Source organism: Meriones unguiculatus, chromosome 3, assembly GCF_030254825.1.
Source record: "Meriones unguiculatus strain TT.TT164.6M chromosome 3, Bangor_MerUng_6.1, whole genome shotgun sequence".
In the NCBI taxonomy this organism is placed as follows: domain Eukaryota; kingdom Metazoa; phylum Chordata; class Mammalia; order Rodentia; family Muridae; genus Meriones; species Meriones unguiculatus.
In genome coordinates this window covers 22,009,829-22,026,474 of record NC_083351.1, presented here as the reverse complement: position 1 = coordinate 22,026,474, position 16,646 = coordinate 22,009,829, and the positions used below count along the sequence as shown (strand labels likewise).

Sequence of the window (16,646 nt, the reverse complement as noted above, 5' to 3'; positions counted from 1 at the left end):
GCGCCAACACCTGCCAATGGGGACGCGCGGGTCGCCGGGGTGGGCGGAGCCCCCGCGGCCGCGGCCAATGAGGGCGCGCACAGTCGCTTTTCGCGCGGGGCCTGGGGCGCGCGCCCCGCCCCCTCAGCCCCCCCCACGGTCCCGAGCTTACTTCCAGCGACCGCGCGCGCGCCCCGCCCGCTGGGACGAGGGCCTACGGGTCACGTGACGGGCATTCCCCCTTCCCCCCACGCTCCTGCGCAGCCATTTTCTTAAGAGGGCCGTTATGCTAACGACGAAACAAATCCCAAGTGTTTCCGGGTCTAGTTAGCAACACCGAGGACCACACGGGGGGTGGGGAAGGAAAAAAAAAATCATCGTTTAGACTTTCAGGTGTCTAATTCAAGGCTTTTCAGCGCCCTTTAAAACACGCTGTGAAAGCGGCAGGACCTAGCCTGGAAGGCGCGAGCGGCAATATCCTTCCGCGAGCTCCGAGAACTGAGCCCTGGTCCTTTTAGACTGGCCGCCAAGGGGTGGGGCGTAGGCCGGAAGTTGTTACGGCGCGGGGCGGAAGTTATGGCGCGGGGCCGAAGTCTGGCCGGCGAAGGGCGGAAGTAGAGCCCCCAGGTCTGCAACCATGGCTCAAGAAGAGGAAGATGTTAGAGATTACAATTTGACGGAGGAACAGAAGGCGATCAAGGACAAGTACCCTCCAGTCAATCGAAAGTATGAATGTGAGTAGGTGGCTCACGTCTCCTGCGGAGGGGCGGCCTCGGCTGCTCTCCTGCCGCCTCCTGCCGCGCCCGTTTCTTTCCCCCACGGGTGCTCCCAGCATCATCTCAGTGTGCCCCGTATTGTACCTCGTTTAGGAGGAAAGTGAAGAAAATGATCTCCTTATTCGAGAATGAAGAAACCTGAGGCTCTTCCCCCTCTTGACATTCTCCTAAACGTCTACGCGTGCCTGAATCACGTTTATCTTTCCCTTGGTCTATTGTTCGGTGGTGTAACGCTTGCCCTGCGTTTATAGTTGTATTTTCAGGAGTTTTCTGGGTTGCCGTCCTCGAGTTTCTCCCAGTAGTGGAATAGTGTGACCACGTTCGCTGACTGAAAAGTTAGTCGGAGAGATATCTTTGTGTGTGTCCACAGCCCAATGATTTTCTTCTATACTACAACTTAGTGAATATATTGCAATACATTAAAACTTTTTTTTAAAAAATAAACTTGGCCAGGCACGGTGGCACATGCCTGCAATCCCAGCAGTTTGGGAGGCAGAGTCAGGCAGATCGCTGTGAGTTTGAGGCCAGCCTGTTCTACAAAATAAGTCCAGGACGGCCAAGGCTATAAGAGAAACCCAATGTCGAAACAAACCAAAAAAAGAAAAAGCCTAAACTTTTGACAATATAGTTTTTCGTAAAGCTGTACTTTATGTTAATTAAATTAGGGTTATTGTTATTTTTAAATGAGTGTTTTGAGGTTTTTTTTCTTTCCTTGAAAGTTCTTGTGTCAGCCTCCACACCTTTCATCAATCACAGCACTCAGGAGGCAAAGGAAGATCTAGTGAGTTTGAGGCCAGCCTAGTCTACAGAGTTCCAGGACAGCCAGGAAGCTCTCAGAAACAAACAAATGAAAACACCTCCTGTGTCTTTAATGGACATGCTGGATCTGTGGTCTTCCCCTAAGCTACAGCCCCAGCCCTACTATAACCTTTGAGTATAGGGTTCCTGAGATTTAAAAAAAAAAAAAAAAAAAAAATTGGAGAACCACCCTGTATATCAATGTGTCATCTTTTAAGATTTTAAAAAAGAACTGAGTATAATTTACGTATACCAGAGTAAAGTGTTAAGTATTTTTACATTTAATTAATTTTTTTTTTTTTATTTGTGACATGGTTCTTCTCTCAACTCTCACTGGCTTGCACCTCAACAGGTGGACCAAACTTAGAATGGTTCTGGTGTCTCTGCTTCCCTGGAACTAGAATCACAGACTTGAGGCACCACCCCTGCCCAGGTTATTATGAGTGCTGTGTAAGCAGCCCTAGTTTCGAGATCCAACAGTTCTCGAAAGGTCCCTCAGTGTTTTTCCAGTCTTTTATCCTTGAAGCCAACATTGTTCATATTTTGTATTTTAGGAGTGTAGTTTTCTGTGTTAAGAGGTTCACATGAATGGGCTCATGCTCTTGTTTGTTTGTTTTTTTTTTTACATCTGGCTCCTTCTCCCCCATCAAAGATAACACAGTCAGAAGACACAGTTGAATGGTAAAAGAGCTGAGCTCACTCCAGTTCACACAGATTGTTTTACAGGGAGAGTGAGGGAGGACAGAGCAAGGCCTCCTAAAGTCAGAGAAGTGAAAAAGTACAAACGATTAGTCATAATTGCTGTAGATGCAACAAGGTCAAGGCCAGTTCTGCCTGTTCCCAGCAGTTTTTGGAAGCTTGAGTCCGAGCCTCCTACAGACAGGAGACAAGAAGCCTGGGTTGTGGGAATGATAACATTTCAAAGAACCAGGTCCTTGAGGAAGATTGTTCAGAGATGGAAGGGATACATATTCACAGTTTTAAGACTTTTTTGGTACTTGCTGTAAAATAGGGAGATTAAGAGCCTCCTGTAAGTGTTGGCTAGAACAAAGAGGGAATTCTATAAGCTTTATTGGGCTTTTCTCAGGCGAGCATTTTTAACTAAGACTTCTGCTCTATCCTGGGGATGGAGCCTTATGCTACTAGCCATGCTAGAATTTTGTCAAATGCAGGTGTTCTGCTAGACTGAGTTCTGCAGTTCCCAACAGTATTTTGAGATTTGTGTTAATCATTTTATCAGTTATGGCTATTTATTTATTTAATTCGTTGTAGCAGGGATTGTATTCAGATTAAGCACTCCACCACTGACCTCCATCCCTAAACCCCGACTCCTCTTAAAATTAGTTTCCTTTGGGTCCGTGTTCTTCTGAAACATGGCTTCTTTGTACTTCAGTATTTGAACTCAATATATATGCCAGTTGGGACTGCAGAGTTAGACCCCATCTCAAAGCAGGGAAGGCCATGTAATAGACAAAGGACAGACTGAAAAGGAGGCGAGAACCGTCCTGGTGAGGCGTATGGCAGGGTTGCCGTGGTCCGGCCTTTCCTGTGGGAACAACAGGGAATACTCACTGTACATCCTGTGGAATTGGCCTTCCCAAACTATTTTCTACGCAAATTGGACTAGCTAGTCAGGAAAAGTTACTGATGCCAAGAAATATTTGCTGAGAGACCAATGTGTAAAGCACCTGAAGTTTGCAGGGTAGCCTTGAACTGGGCTCAAGTGATCCTCCAGCTTCAAGCTCCGAGTAGCTGGGACTACAGGGACCCATTGCTGTCAACACCTTAGACGACATTTTAGGAGGCCTAGAAGAAGCTGGGCCTGTATTACGTGCTGTGCATGCTTGTAATCCCAGCCATCATTTGGTGCTAGAAACCAAGTCCATATCCCCTGCAAGAGCAAGTGCACCTCATCGATGAACTGTCTCTCCAGCATCATCTCTTTTGTTTGCGTCAACTTTACTTCATGTGTGTGATGTGTCAGAGTGGATGTGCATGTTATGCGTGAGCACACATGTGAATAGAAGTCCGGACAGCCTGAGTCTCGGTCCTTCCTTCTCTGCCTGGCCACTGGGAAGCCAGGCTAGCTGGCCCAGGAACATCTAGACCAGTGGTCCCCAACCTTCCTGATGCTGCGACCCTTTAATACAGTGGTGGTGACCCGAAAACAGAAATTATTTTCGTTCCTACTTCATAACTGTAATTTTGCTGCTGTTATGAATCATGATGTAGATTTCTGTGGTTTCCTGTGGTTGTAGGTGACCCACAGGAAAGCTACCACTGTAGAGATTCTTGTTTCCGCTCTCTGTTTCCTGTAAGCATGCCAAAATAGCCCAGGTGCGGTGGTGCATGCCTGTAATCATAGCACCTGGGGAGGCAGAGGCAGGCAGATCGCTGTAGATTCTAGGTCTTCAAAGCGAGTCCAGGACAGTCAAGGCTACACAGAGAAACCTTGTATTCAAAACAAAACAAAACAAAACAAAAGCTAGGATAGCAGATGCTTACACTGCTGTGTCTGACTTTATGGGCTCTGCAGATCAGGACTCTTGTCATATTGCCTCGCACAGCATGCACCTTTACCAGCTAAACCATGCGCGCGTGTGTATGCATGTGTGTCTGTCTGTCTGTCTCGGAAAGAATGTGTGTGTGTGTGCTGATGGTGTAAGTATGGAAGTCAAAGGATAATTTTCAGAGTCCATTTTCTTCTTCCGCTATGTGGTCCAGTACAGCAAGTGCTTTTAGCCACTGAGCCATCCCCTTGCTCAGTGGGGTGGGGGTGTTGCTGGCAGGCAGTGGTGCCCACTACACTCCTTTAATTCTAGCACTTGGGAGGCAGAGACAGGTGGATCTCTGTGAGTTCAAAGCCAGTCTAGTCTACAGAGAGAGTTCCAGGACATCCAGAGCTACACAGAAAAATCCTGACTATAGAACAAACAAATAAGTGGCATTACCTAGTAGACTGGACTGAGCTGGAACTTGTGATCTGCTGGCCTTCGCCTCTGAAGTACTAGGACTACAGGTGTGAGCCTGATATCCAGCTGGGATGGTGTTCTGAGTGAGTAGCAGTGAGCTGGACTTCTTTTCACCGCTTTTCTGCCTGCTGCCTGTCTATGGTTTGAGAATCAAGTTCAATGACTCACACACATTCTTTCCCTTTCCCCCTCAGATTTGGATCATACCGCTGATGTCCAGTAAGTACAGCAAGAGTTGTTCCTTGAAACTGTCTTTACATAGGATGAATGTTTCAATTTTTTAATAAAAAGTTTATCTACATTCATTGTAAAAAGATTTCTCCTGTTGTTTTATGTGTGTGGATATTTTGCCTGCATGTATGTAGGTGTATCATGTGTGTGCCTGCAGCCAGAGGAGGTCAGAAGAGGTTGTTGGTTGGGGCTGGAGTTACAGATAGATGTGAGTCACCATGTGGGTGCTGGGACTAGAACCTGGGTCCTCTGCAAAAGCAACAAGTGCACCTACCACTAAGCCATCTCTCTATCCTCCTATCTTTTCTCTTTTGAGATATGGTCTTACTGTGTAACCCTTGCTGGCCTGGAATTTGTCATATAGAGTAGGCTGGCAGCATCAAACTCCGAGAGATCTACCCTCCTCTGCCTCCTCAGTGTTGGGACTAAAGGTGTGATTACATTAGATAATTACATTTTATTTTGGTGTGTGTGTGTGTAAGACACAAGTGCTATTATGTATGTGTGAAGGTCAGGAAACAAACTGGGGGAGTCGGTTCTTTCCTTCTACCAGTGTCAGGCTTGGCACCAAGTATCTGTACCCACTGACCCAAGTTGCTGGCCCATGTGTATTTCTGTTTTCTCCTTTTTTTTTTTTTTAATGTGAAGAAATGGTTTAAAAGCATCCTATTTGGGTGCCTTTAAATTAGACAGTTTTAAATATATCAAACTGATTTTCTTTTGGCTTTGTTGTAGAATTTTTGCCTATTGCAGATTATATTGTACACACACTATTATCTCTTTATTTGTTTTAATTTTAACTGTTTACATCGAGGTTACACGCCTGGGGAGACACTCTGGAGGAAGCATTTGAACAGTGTGCGATGGCCATGTTTGGTTACATGACAGACACTGGGACTGTGGAACCCCTCCAAACAGTGGAAGTAGAAACTCAAGGTAACTGATATATTTTCAAGGAAAAAATCACCGTGTGGGTACACATTGTTCTGGGTGATCTGAGTATCTTGTCGCAGAACAACAGGAGGGATTGTGCATCTTCAGCGAGCTGAAGAGCTTCATTGTGCTTTAGCCAAGCTTCTAGAGAGCAGAGTCACTAAGCATCATCTCGTCCTGGTCCCCTTTGACCCCGTGCAGGAGATGACTTGCAGTCTCTGCTGTTTCACTTTTTGGATGAGTGGCTTTACAAGTTCAGCGCCGACGAATACTTCATACCCCGGGTAAGCACAGGGTTCTCTCTTTTTTTCTGAGCAAGTGGGCTGTTGGTTCGTACTCTAAAATTGAACAAATGGTTGAAGATAAGGTATATGATTGAAAACCAGTACGTATAGATATGTGAGGTAGTGTTGATTGGCATAAATTATAGGGTTGTTCAAAGGATGTTTTGTTTATGTTTCGCTTATGTACATATGTTTATGTTGTCTGCAGGCATACCTGTGCACCACATGCATGCAATGCCAGTGGAGGCCAGAAGAGGGCATGATAGCCCCTGGTACCACAGTCACAAACAGTTGTGACCTACTAGAGGTGCCAGGAATCAAACCTGGGTCCTCTGGAAGAGTAGCCAGTCTCTCTCTTTTTTTTTTTATTTATTCACTTATTATTAATATAGTATTCTGCCTGCATGTATGCATACACACCAGAAGAGGGCCTTAGATCTTATTACAGATGGTTTTGAGCCACCATGTGGTTGCTAGGAATTGAACTCGGGATCTTTAGAAGAGCAGCCAGTGCTCTTAACCTCTGAGCCACCTCCTCTCCAGCCCTATTCGTTGTTTGTTTGTTTGTTTTGTTTTTTTCAACTTGGATCTCTGACCACATAGTATTTGCTGTCAGAACTGTGTAAGGTCACCTCTAAGGGCTGGAAGTAGGGGGTGTTCGTCTGTGAGCTGTTTATGTTCCCACATGTTCCAGTTAGCGCCCCTGTCACTTTGGCCTAAGTTCAGTGATCGATGATTTTAGTCTTCTTAATGCAAAAAAAAAAAAAAAAAAAGGAAAGCCAAACGCAATTGCTGCCGCCGCCAGCCGCTTGGACACTTCTGCAGCACCTGACCACCGCTTCCCCAAGTCCTCCAGTCTCCTTTACCAGCTCCGTGTATTCCATTAAGTCACTCATCCTACAGACTTGAAGTGGGCACTATTGTGTCACAGATGGGTTGACATTGGTTAAATATATACTTACATATCCTCCTTTTTTGTTTTTCAAGACGGGGTTTCTCTGTGTAGCCCTGGCTGTGCCACACACTCACTCTATAGACCAGGCTGAGCTGGAATTCAGAGATTCCACTGCCTCTGCCTCCTGAGTGATGAGATCAAAGGCATGAACCAGCACCACCTGGCTGCTGCTGCTGCTGCTGCTTCCTCCTCCACCCCCTCCGCTTTCTCTTCTTTTTTTGAAAGTAATGATATTCTATGCTGTGGTTGTACCTCAGTTGAAAGAATGCTCACTTAGCATTCTGAAAACCCTGGTTTCAATCCCTGTCACTCCATAAACACAAGCATGGCAGTACGTGCTTCTGATCCCACCACTGCAAAGATGAAGGCAGAAGGGTCGGGAATGCGTGCTTATCCTTGGCTATGTTTTGAGGATAATATGAGTTATGTAAGACCTTGTCTCAAACATATTTTAAAATAAAAAAATAATATCTTTTTCCTCTTTAGGAAGTGAAAGTACTCAATATTGATCAAAAAAATTTCAAGCTACGATCAATTGGGTAAGTTTTGAAACTAGTTAAGTAACAAGTCATGAAAGATGTTAAAATGTATTCTTCATTGAATCCAGTGGCTAAAACGACAAATATAAATGGTGAGTCAGAGGATCGTTGTGCTTGGCTAGACTTCGCAGGTTAAGCTGTGGAAGACCCTAGGAGTGTGAGCTCACCTGAGCTTAGGCACTCGGGACTTGTGGAAATAAAATTTCTTTTTGATCGTTATGCTTGATTACCAATTTAAAAAAAAATATGTTAAGCCAGGTAGTGGTGGAACACACTTTTAATCCCAGCACTCAGGAGGCAGAGGCAGGTGGATCTCTGAGTTTTGACACTTGGTCTACACAGTGAGTTCCAGGACAACCCGGACTATACAGAAAAACCCTGTATAGAAAAACAAACAAGCAAAAACAAGCAAACAAACAAAAAAACCCAAAAATCTTTTCTCTGTGTGGGTATTTTATTGGCCTGTATGTATGCATGTCAAGTGCCTGCATAAGGTATCATATCTACTGTAACTGGAGGTACAGACAATTGTTAGCTCTCATGTGGGTGCTGAGAATTGAACCTGGGTTCTCTGGAAGAGCAACCACTGCTCTTAACCACTGAGCCATCTCTCCAGCCTTCAGTTATTTTTCTGATGAAAATTTTGTATTTATAATTTACAGTTGGACTCAGTTTAGATGATCCCAGTTGTTTTATTGGTTTTTCAAGACAGGATTTCTCTGTGTAGCCCTGGCTCTCATAGCGCTGATCTCTCACTCTGTAAACCAGGCTGGCCTCAAATTCAGGGATTCACCTGTCTCTGCTTCCCAGTGCTGGGATTAAATGTGTGCCACCATGCTCAGCTTGACCCCAGGTTTGCGAGCAACCTGTAAAGCATTGTAACCTAGAGCCTGTGAGTCATCCGCTGTTGTCTCCGTTAGACCTGTGCAGCTTATTCCCCAGCTCCTGCCAGCCCTTCCTCATTCTCCAGTTCCAGATGACATTTATAAGGTTTACTGTAAAATTTAGAGAATAAAGTAAAACTAGAAAATTGTAGAAATAATAACCATGTTTTTCCTTTGCTTCTCAAGGTGGGGAGAAGAATTTTCATTGTCCAAGCACCCTCAGGTATGTTCAAAAGTCTAGCCATTGAAAGCATTTCATCCTTTATCACATCAAGTCTATATATATGAAAGTAAACTTTAGATTTTTTGTTTGTTTGTTTGTTTGTTTGTTTGTTTGTTTTGGGGGGATGATTTTTTTGAGACCGGGTTTCTCTATGTGGCCCTGGCTGTCCTGGAACTCACTTTGTAGACCACACTGGCCTCAAGCTCACAGAGAGGTTCACCTGCCTCTGCCTCCCAAGCACTGGGATTAAAGGCATGAATGGCCATGCCCAGCCTAAATTTTAGTTTTAATTAATCTGAAATGGCAGGTTTCTTCAAGCGACTCTTACCTGGTAGATATGTTAAATATGTTAAAATACCAATTTCGTGCATCTGTTCGGTTATGAATCAGCTTTGGGCTCCAGGATCACGTTTGTTACAGATTGTCTAGGGATTTTTTGATTTTGTTTTTTTGAGACAGGGTTTCTCTATGTAGCCCTGGCTGTCCTTTGTAGACCAGGCTGCCCTTGAACTCACAGAGATCCGCCTGCCTCTGCCACCCAGAGTGCTGGGATTACAGGTTGTCTAGGGATTTTAAATTCTGATTTTCTCTTTGTTTGGTTAAACTTTCTGTTTGTTTTTTGATACAGAATCTCACAGTATCCAGTCCACTGGCTGCCCTGGAACTCACTTTGTAGACCAGGCTAGCCTTGAACTCACAGAGCTCCCCTTGTCTCTTTCTGTCTCTAGAAGACTGAAATTACAGGCAGTGGGCCACCAGAGGCTTAGTTCTCTACGGTGAAGAAGCTGGGCTAGATGTTCTCTGTCTCTTCCCTGGGAACTGAATTAGGGCCCTGTGCGTGCTACACAGGTGCCCCACGGCTCACTGCATCTCCAGCCTCTCTTCACCTGGAAAGCCAGGTGTGGGGGTGCATCCCAGCACTCAGGAGGCACAGGCAGGTGGATCTCTGAGTTTGAAGCCAGTCTGGTCTACAGAGTAAGTTCCAGGACAGCCAAGCTATACAGAGATCCTGTCTCAAACAAACAAACAAATGGATTCATTTGGAAATGACTACAGAGAAGGGAACAGATTGGTAACACAATCGTAACTGGGGTGACTGTGGTTAATAAAGGAGGATCTTACTTCGTTTGGCTTTAGCTAGGCGGTGTTATAACATGTTTAAATGCAAATAGAAATGAGGAAATGGGGGCATACATTGATACGCTGGACAGGAAAAGGACTTGGAACATTGGCCCGGGGTGGTGGTATGGAATCAGTTCATAGGTATAGAGCAGGCCTTCTGATAGGCCTGGACCAGGCCATCCATCAGTGCAGGACAGGTGGATACGAGCACAGACTGGGATGCTAGATTGACTGTGTCAGTTCCTTTTTTTGTTTGTTTGTTTCATTTTGTTTATTGAGTTAGGGTTTCTCTGTGTAGCTCTGGCTGTCCTGGAACTTCTGCCATATGAGTGGCTTCTTATTGGTAGCTCTTATTTTCTCTGACAAGCATTGTTGATTGAGAGTGAGCATGGAGGAGAGATGACTGAGGAGAAAATGTAAATTGTCCTTGAGGGGAGAGAAGCTGCCTGTGCAGACAAGTGGTCAGTAAACCCCCGGGTGTGATATGGACGCACATATAAGGTGATACCGTCGGAGACGCTGTGGGCTTCAGCTGGAAAGTAGAATTTGACTTAGGAGATGATAGCAGAGAGGAAAAGACAAGTGACATCACTCATCTCCTGCAGCATCTTCACATCTGTTGTACAGTAGAACTAGCAGGTGCCATTCACCTCTTCCCCTGGTACTTGCTGTGGCGCTCAGAATTATTATAGATTCATTTTAGAGTTGGAAGCTAAGGGTGGCTAATGCTTTTGTTCCAGACTGCAGCAGGGTGTTGGGCAATATCATGTATCAGAACCCTGGGAAAGCTCTGACCTGGGGAACTCCAGGCCTTGCCAGCCAGACCTGCAAGAGAAGAATCCCAAAGAGAATAAGCTGAGGGCTAGGGGCCAAGAGGCGCCCTGGGCCAGCCTAGAGAAGCTTGTTTGATCTGATCCAGTTTTGTTGTATTTTAAAGACTTAATTATTTATTTGTTTATTTATTTAGCATTCTGCCTGCATGTGTGCCCACAGACCAGAAAAGGGTACCAGATCTCATTATAGATAGTTATGATCCACCATGTGGTTGCTGGGAATTGAACTCAGGACCTTTGGAAGAGCAGCCAGTGCTCTTCACCTTTGAGCCATCTCTCCAGTGCTGCTATAACTCCTTTTATAATTATGAAACAAACCCATGCCCAGCCAGGTCAGATGGCTTCCTCGACCAGCTGGGCCCTGTGCCTACATTTGCGCCAGCTCCTCCAAGTTCCATGTCCTTCTGCTGTGCTCTCTTTCTCTGCTTTTCTTCCCTCACCAGCGTATGCCACAGAACTGACCAATAACTATCAGTCTCTTGTTTCATAATTACAGTCTGACTTTTTGCCAATTCCTTCTAGAGTTAAGGATTCTAATTCCGGTTTCTTTTTCTTTTTTCCTTTACCTCCAATTTCAGGGAACAGAAGTCAAAGCAATAACATACTCAGCAATGCAAGTCTATAATGAAGAGAAGCCAGAAGTTTTTGTGATCATCGACATTTAAGATACCAAGAAAAGAATAAGAAAAGGACTCCTATGAAGAACCGATTTGTTTTCTTCATTCGGAGAAGATGCAGTGATTCATTTTCTGTGGTGTCTTTGCTAAGTGGAAATGGAACTGGGCACTTAAAGTGTGACTTTCAGGAGTGGAAAACCGACGTCTAGCCTTCGCTTGTGATCCCTTGCTGATGAACTCTTCCGTCTCTGAGGAACAGTCGTGGTCAGGTGCAGCAATTGCAGCAGGTGCCCTACGCCCTTCCAGTGGACACAGGTGCGTCCTCTTGGTCAGAAAGGAGTGCCCCCTGCTGTGGGCAGCCGCTGGGACGGAATCTAACTTGCAACAAAATCATTTGAGCCGGCCACGACAGACAGTAGAGGCCTGTGATCTAATATCAGGATCCCGAGTTTGTGGCCAGCTGTGGCTAAGGAAGGCGTTCAGAGCCAGCCTAGGCAACTGAACATGGCCCTGTCTCAGAAAAGAAAAGGGTAGGGCAGGATGAACTTGTACAACACGTACACCGGGGTGTCTGAGCTCACAGAGATCCACCTGCCTCTGCCTCCCAAGTGCTGGGATTAAAGGCGTGCACCACCACCGCCTGGCTTCTCTCTCTCTTTTTAAGAAGCAATGATATTTCATATTTTCGTAGAAAAAATATCTGACACTGTGCCTTATGTAAGACTCTCTGATGTAAACTTTTATTTCATTTATTACTAATTTTCAGTGTTGGGGACTAAGCCAAGTGCTCTATCACTGAGTTTATAGCCCAGCCCCTAAAGTGAAATTTTATTTCTTTTTTGAAGTTTTGTTTTGTTTTCAAGACAGGTTCTCTAGAGTCATAGAACTTAGAGAAATCATCTCTTTTTAAATACATAAGAATTTAAATATATAAGAATTTAATAATAAGAATTTAACAATGGGGATCTGAATGGAAAGTCCAAGAAACTAGTAGTTGCTCAGTCCCACGAGGCTGGGTTGTTTCAGCTGGTCTTCCGTATAAGCTGGAATCTGGAAGAAGTAGGTTCCAATGGGTGTGCTAGGAAAGTGCCTGAAAGTAGGTGAAGAACAAACAACCCCTTCCTCCTTCCACTGTCCTTAGATAGGCCTCCAGCAGAAGGTATGGCCCAGATTACCTGGACTAAAGGTGTGTGTCCATCTGGATCAAAATTGAGTCCCATCTCAAGATCCGGATCAAAGGTATTGTTGTTTTCCAGCCTCAAGATCTCACAGAGCTGGGCACGGTGGGTGGCACACACCTCTAATCCCAGCACTGGGAGGCAGATCGCTGTGAGTTCTGCGAGTTCAAGGCCAGCCTAGTCTACACATCAAGTCCAGGACAGCCAAGGCTACACAGAGAAACCCTGTCTTGAAAAAAGCAAAAAGATCCAGATTGCAGATGTGCCCTCAATTTCTGGATTGTAGCTCATTCCAGTCAAGTTGACAACTGAAAATAGCCATCACAACAGGGTTTCTCTGTGTAACAGTCCTGGTTGGCCTTGAACTTGAAGAAATCCATCTGCCTTTGCTACCTGAGTGCTGGGACTAAAGTGCACGGGACTACTATGCCAGGCTGAAATTTTATTTCTTTACATTTTTTGTTTGTTTGTTTGTTTGTTTGTTTTTATATAAGGTCTCCCTATGTGGACCAGGTTGGCCTTGAACTCATAGTGCCTGCCTCTTCCTTTTGAGTACTGGGATTAAAGATGTGCCCCAAAAGAGTATAATTTTATCAAAGCCAGTCTATGCATCCAGTTAGAGAAGAAAAAAATGTTAACCTAGTTAAGGTTAAAGAGATGGCTTAGTGATTAATAGCTCTTGCTGAGGAAGAGCAGACCCTGCACCCCACCTCAGCAGCACAGGAGAGCTGACCCTGATGGTGGGAGCATGTGTGAGCTGGCCCCCAGGAGCTGACACAACTCTTCTGCCCTGTGGCAGCATGGGCAAGGGAGAGATGCCCTCCTCCCTCCCTCATCCCTTGTCATCTGTGGCAGGTGGGAGAGCAGGCCCTGGGGTCGTGAGAGCGGAAGACCTGGCCGTGTCCCTCACCAGTTGCAACACAGGAGAGCAGGCTCTGCACCTCACCTAGGCAGCAGGGTAGAGCAGACCCTGGTTGGGGGTTGGGGTGTGTTGCTGGTGAGCAGGCCAGAGAGCAAGAGAGCTGGCAGGCTGACCAGCTCAGATACCTCAGGCCCAGATCCAGGGCTTTGAATTGGTCCACCCCAACACCTACCCCATCGATGAGCTGCGAGAATACTCGGAAGGGGCTGGTCCTATAGACCCAAAACTGCAGGATCTCCATGACACGGCAACAACAGGATATCCTAGAGGAGTCCCGGTGAGGAGCCAGTATCTATAGAGTAGAAGCCGAGGCCTCGGGCCAGACCAATGAGTCACTGTTAAGAGCATCTGCAAGCAAAGAAGTGTGAACAAAAGGGCATACTGTGGACACACTGTAACACCACAGCTTCCACAGAGATTTTTATTTTTTTCTCTGTTTTAGGGGGAGGTTGCAGGGATGGAGGGCAGGTACAAGGGGAGGAGATGAGTGGGACTGGGGTGCATGGTGTGAAGTTCATGAAGAAACAAAGTTTTTAAAAATGTAAAGAGGGGTTACTGGAATAAACATGATCAAAATCCATTATATACGTGGATGAAAAAAAAGTAGGCCAGGTGGTGATGCACGCCTTTAATCCCAGCACTTGGGAGGCAGAGGCAGGTGGATCTTTGAGTTCAAGGCCGGCCTGGTCTACAGAGTGGACAGCCAGGGCAACACAGAGAAACCCTGTCTCAAACAAACAAAAAAGTAGCTCTTGATTGCAAAGCTATGGAGAGGACCAGAATTTGGATCTCGGCAGCTACATAAAAAGCTGAGTGTCCTGTGCACCCTTGGCTCCCCACCTCTGAGACAGTGGAGATGGGGGTTGGGGTAAGGATCCCAGGGCTTCCTGGTTTCTGGCTTACCTGAGGCTCAGGGACTGCCTGGAAGTGACAGGTGGAGAGTGACAGATGATGCCTGGAACCACCACCTGCTTCCATGCCTGAACTGCACCCATGTGTGAATTCACTCACTGACTTTAAATGAATAAACAAACATCTTTAAAGCTACGTAAGTAAGCAGCGTTTTAAAAGCGGGACCAGGAAAGCAATTTGGAAACCATGTGACCTGTTTTCCTCACTGCACTACCAGAGATTTAACTGGGCCTCGTGAACTCTGGGCAAACACTGTCACTAAGCTGCCAGCCCACTTTTTACTTTTTGAGAGAGGTTTTTACTAAGTTGACCTTTTAATCCTCCTGCCTTAGCTTCCTCAGTAGCTGGGATTTCAGGTACCTGCATCACCATCTCTTTTGAGTATATAAATTAGATTACTTATTCTTCTGTTGAAATCCTGGATATTGCTGGGTGGGGTGGCACATGCCTTGAGCAAGCACTGGGAGGCACAGGCAGGAGGAACTCTGGGTTGGAGGCCAGCCTGGGCTACAAAGTGAATTACAGGACAGCCAGGGCTACACAGAGAAACCCTGTCTCAAACAAACAACCTGGATATTCAAAGTAGATTTAAAATTTTTTTTCATGTCCCAGGTATTGTACTGTAGCACATAACTTTAATCCCAAAGAGGCAGATAGCTCTCTGGGAATTCAAGGTCAGCCTGCTCTACATAGTGAGCTCCACGCCAGCCAGTGCAGTAGAGAGACCCTGTCTCAAAAAGTGCTTTGGGCTTAATTTGCAGCAGCTTGAATGTCTATTGAGGGATTCTGTCAGAAAGAAACACGCAAAGCTGGAAGATAAGTTCACAAGGCCTGAGGATGGCACTGAGTGGGGCCGGATTTCATTACAGACCCTGGGGGCTGCGTTATTTTCTTTGCGTACTTAACAGAAGGCAGCATTGATGAAGACGAGGCTACGAGCGTAGGTCTGAAGAGCAGCTCCTAAAAAGACCCTAAGAGGATGGATGACTGAGGGTATGGCTTCCTAACCCAGGCACATTTGGTCAGTTTCAGGTATGGAGCTGAAGAGAGCCAGAGAGGTGGTTAAGGGCGCTCGCTGCTCTTCCATTGCTTCGGTTCCCAGCACACAGCAGCCTGAAGGCCAGCTCCTAGAGATCCAACACACTCCTCTCACCCCCACCCCCACAAGCACCCACACGCTATAGTAATGAAAATAAAAGCGGAAAGAAAACCCCACAGTGTGCAGAAGAACTACTTACCCTTCCTCACAGCAGGCTGGAGAGCTCTGTTCCGCGTAAGGTCTGGACTTGCCCTAAACTGGTCTCAGTGTATACCAAGCCCTGGCTGCCTCATGGTTTTGTGTTTGTTTGTTTAATGGACCCCCTCCACTTAACATGAGCTAATCGGGACTCGATTGTGGAAATAAATGATGAATGGAATCCCATGAAGGCAGAACCAGATTCAGAGTAAGAAGAGCTTCAGAGGCTGTTTTAAAACCGTGTCCGGCTAGGGACTTGGTAGAGGCATCAGGCACCAAGCCTTACTAACTTAGAGTTTAATTTCTGGAACACGGGACAGAAGAAGAGAACCAGCTCTCAATAGATTGTCCCCTGACTTCCAAACATACAACCCCCCCCCACCAAGCATACACACACAATAAATGTTAAAAAATAATAACAGTACAGTCTTAGCCAGGTGTGGTGGCACAAGCCTATTATCCCAGCACTTGGGGAGGCAGAGGCAGGCTGATTTCTGTGAGCTGGATGTCAGCCTGGTCTACAAAGCCAGTCCAGGTCAGCCAAGGCTACACGGAGAAACCATATCTCAAAAAAAGAAAAAAGAAGAAGAAAGAACAGGAAAAGAAAACACATCAAAGCCAAACAAAACAAAAACCAGTCTGGAATGGGAGGCATGAAGTGACTCTGGTTAAGAGCACTCAGTTTTCCCAGAGAACCTGAGTTCAGACCCAGCACCCATGTCGGGAGGCTCACAACCACCTGTAATTCCAGCTTCAGTAGATCAGTAGATCTGATGTCTTCTCCTGTACAAATGCACATATGTACAAAAAACATTTTGTTTGTTTGAGACAGGGTCTTGTTCCTGGCCTCACAAAGCAAGTTCCAGAACAGCCAGGGCTACACTGTCTTGAAGAAAACAAAACAAAGTTTTGTTGTGTTTTTGTTTTTCCAACACAGGGTTTCCCTGTAAAACCCTGACTGTCCTGGAACTCACTCTGTAGACCAGGCTGGCCTAGAACTCACAGAGATCCACCTGCCTCTGCCTCCTGAGTGCTGGGATTAAAGGTGTGTTTATGATGGATGTTTTGCCTGTATGTATGTCTATACCATGTATGTGTGTCTGTGGACCACTTGAGTACCTGGTGCTGAAAGAGGCCAGAGTAGGTGTTCAGTCCCCTGGAACTGGAGTTACAGATGGTTGTGAGCTGCCATGTGGGTGCTGGGAATCAAACACGCGTCCTCTGAAGAGCAGCCAGTGCTCTTAACTGCTG

The 16,646-nt window shown here is 45.9% G+C and overlaps 1 protein-coding gene across 3 annotated transcripts; it reads left to right on the top strand.

Moving 5' to 3' along the window:
• Positions 1-328: 328 nt before the first annotated feature.
• Positions 329-15,990, top strand: Zbtb8os (zinc finger and BTB domain containing 8 opposite strand). Of its 3 annotated transcripts, XR_009590588.1 has the most exons (8): positions 350-713; positions 4,720-4,744; positions 5,571-5,692; positions 5,891-5,973; positions 7,415-7,467; positions 8,538-8,574; positions 11,108-11,461; positions 15,185-15,990. XR_009590588.1 is itself a non-coding variant. In XM_021636318.2 (7 exons), exons 1-7 carry the CDS (start codon positions 617-619, stop codon positions 11,192-11,194), a joined length of 504 nt encoding a protein of 167 aa, XP_021491993.2. In that variant the 5' UTR covers positions 350-616; the 3' UTR covers positions 11,195-14,157. The 3 variants fall into 3 exon arrangements, 2 of the variants coding, with proteins under 2 accessions (XP_060235476.1, XP_021491993.2); XM_021636318.2 differs by lacking the exon at positions 15,185-15,990 and having other exon boundaries at positions 11,108-14,157; XM_060379493.1 differs by lacking the exons at positions 7,415-7,467; positions 15,185-15,990 and having other exon boundaries at positions 329-713; positions 11,108-14,157.
• Positions 15,991-16,646: the final 656 nt, after the last annotated feature.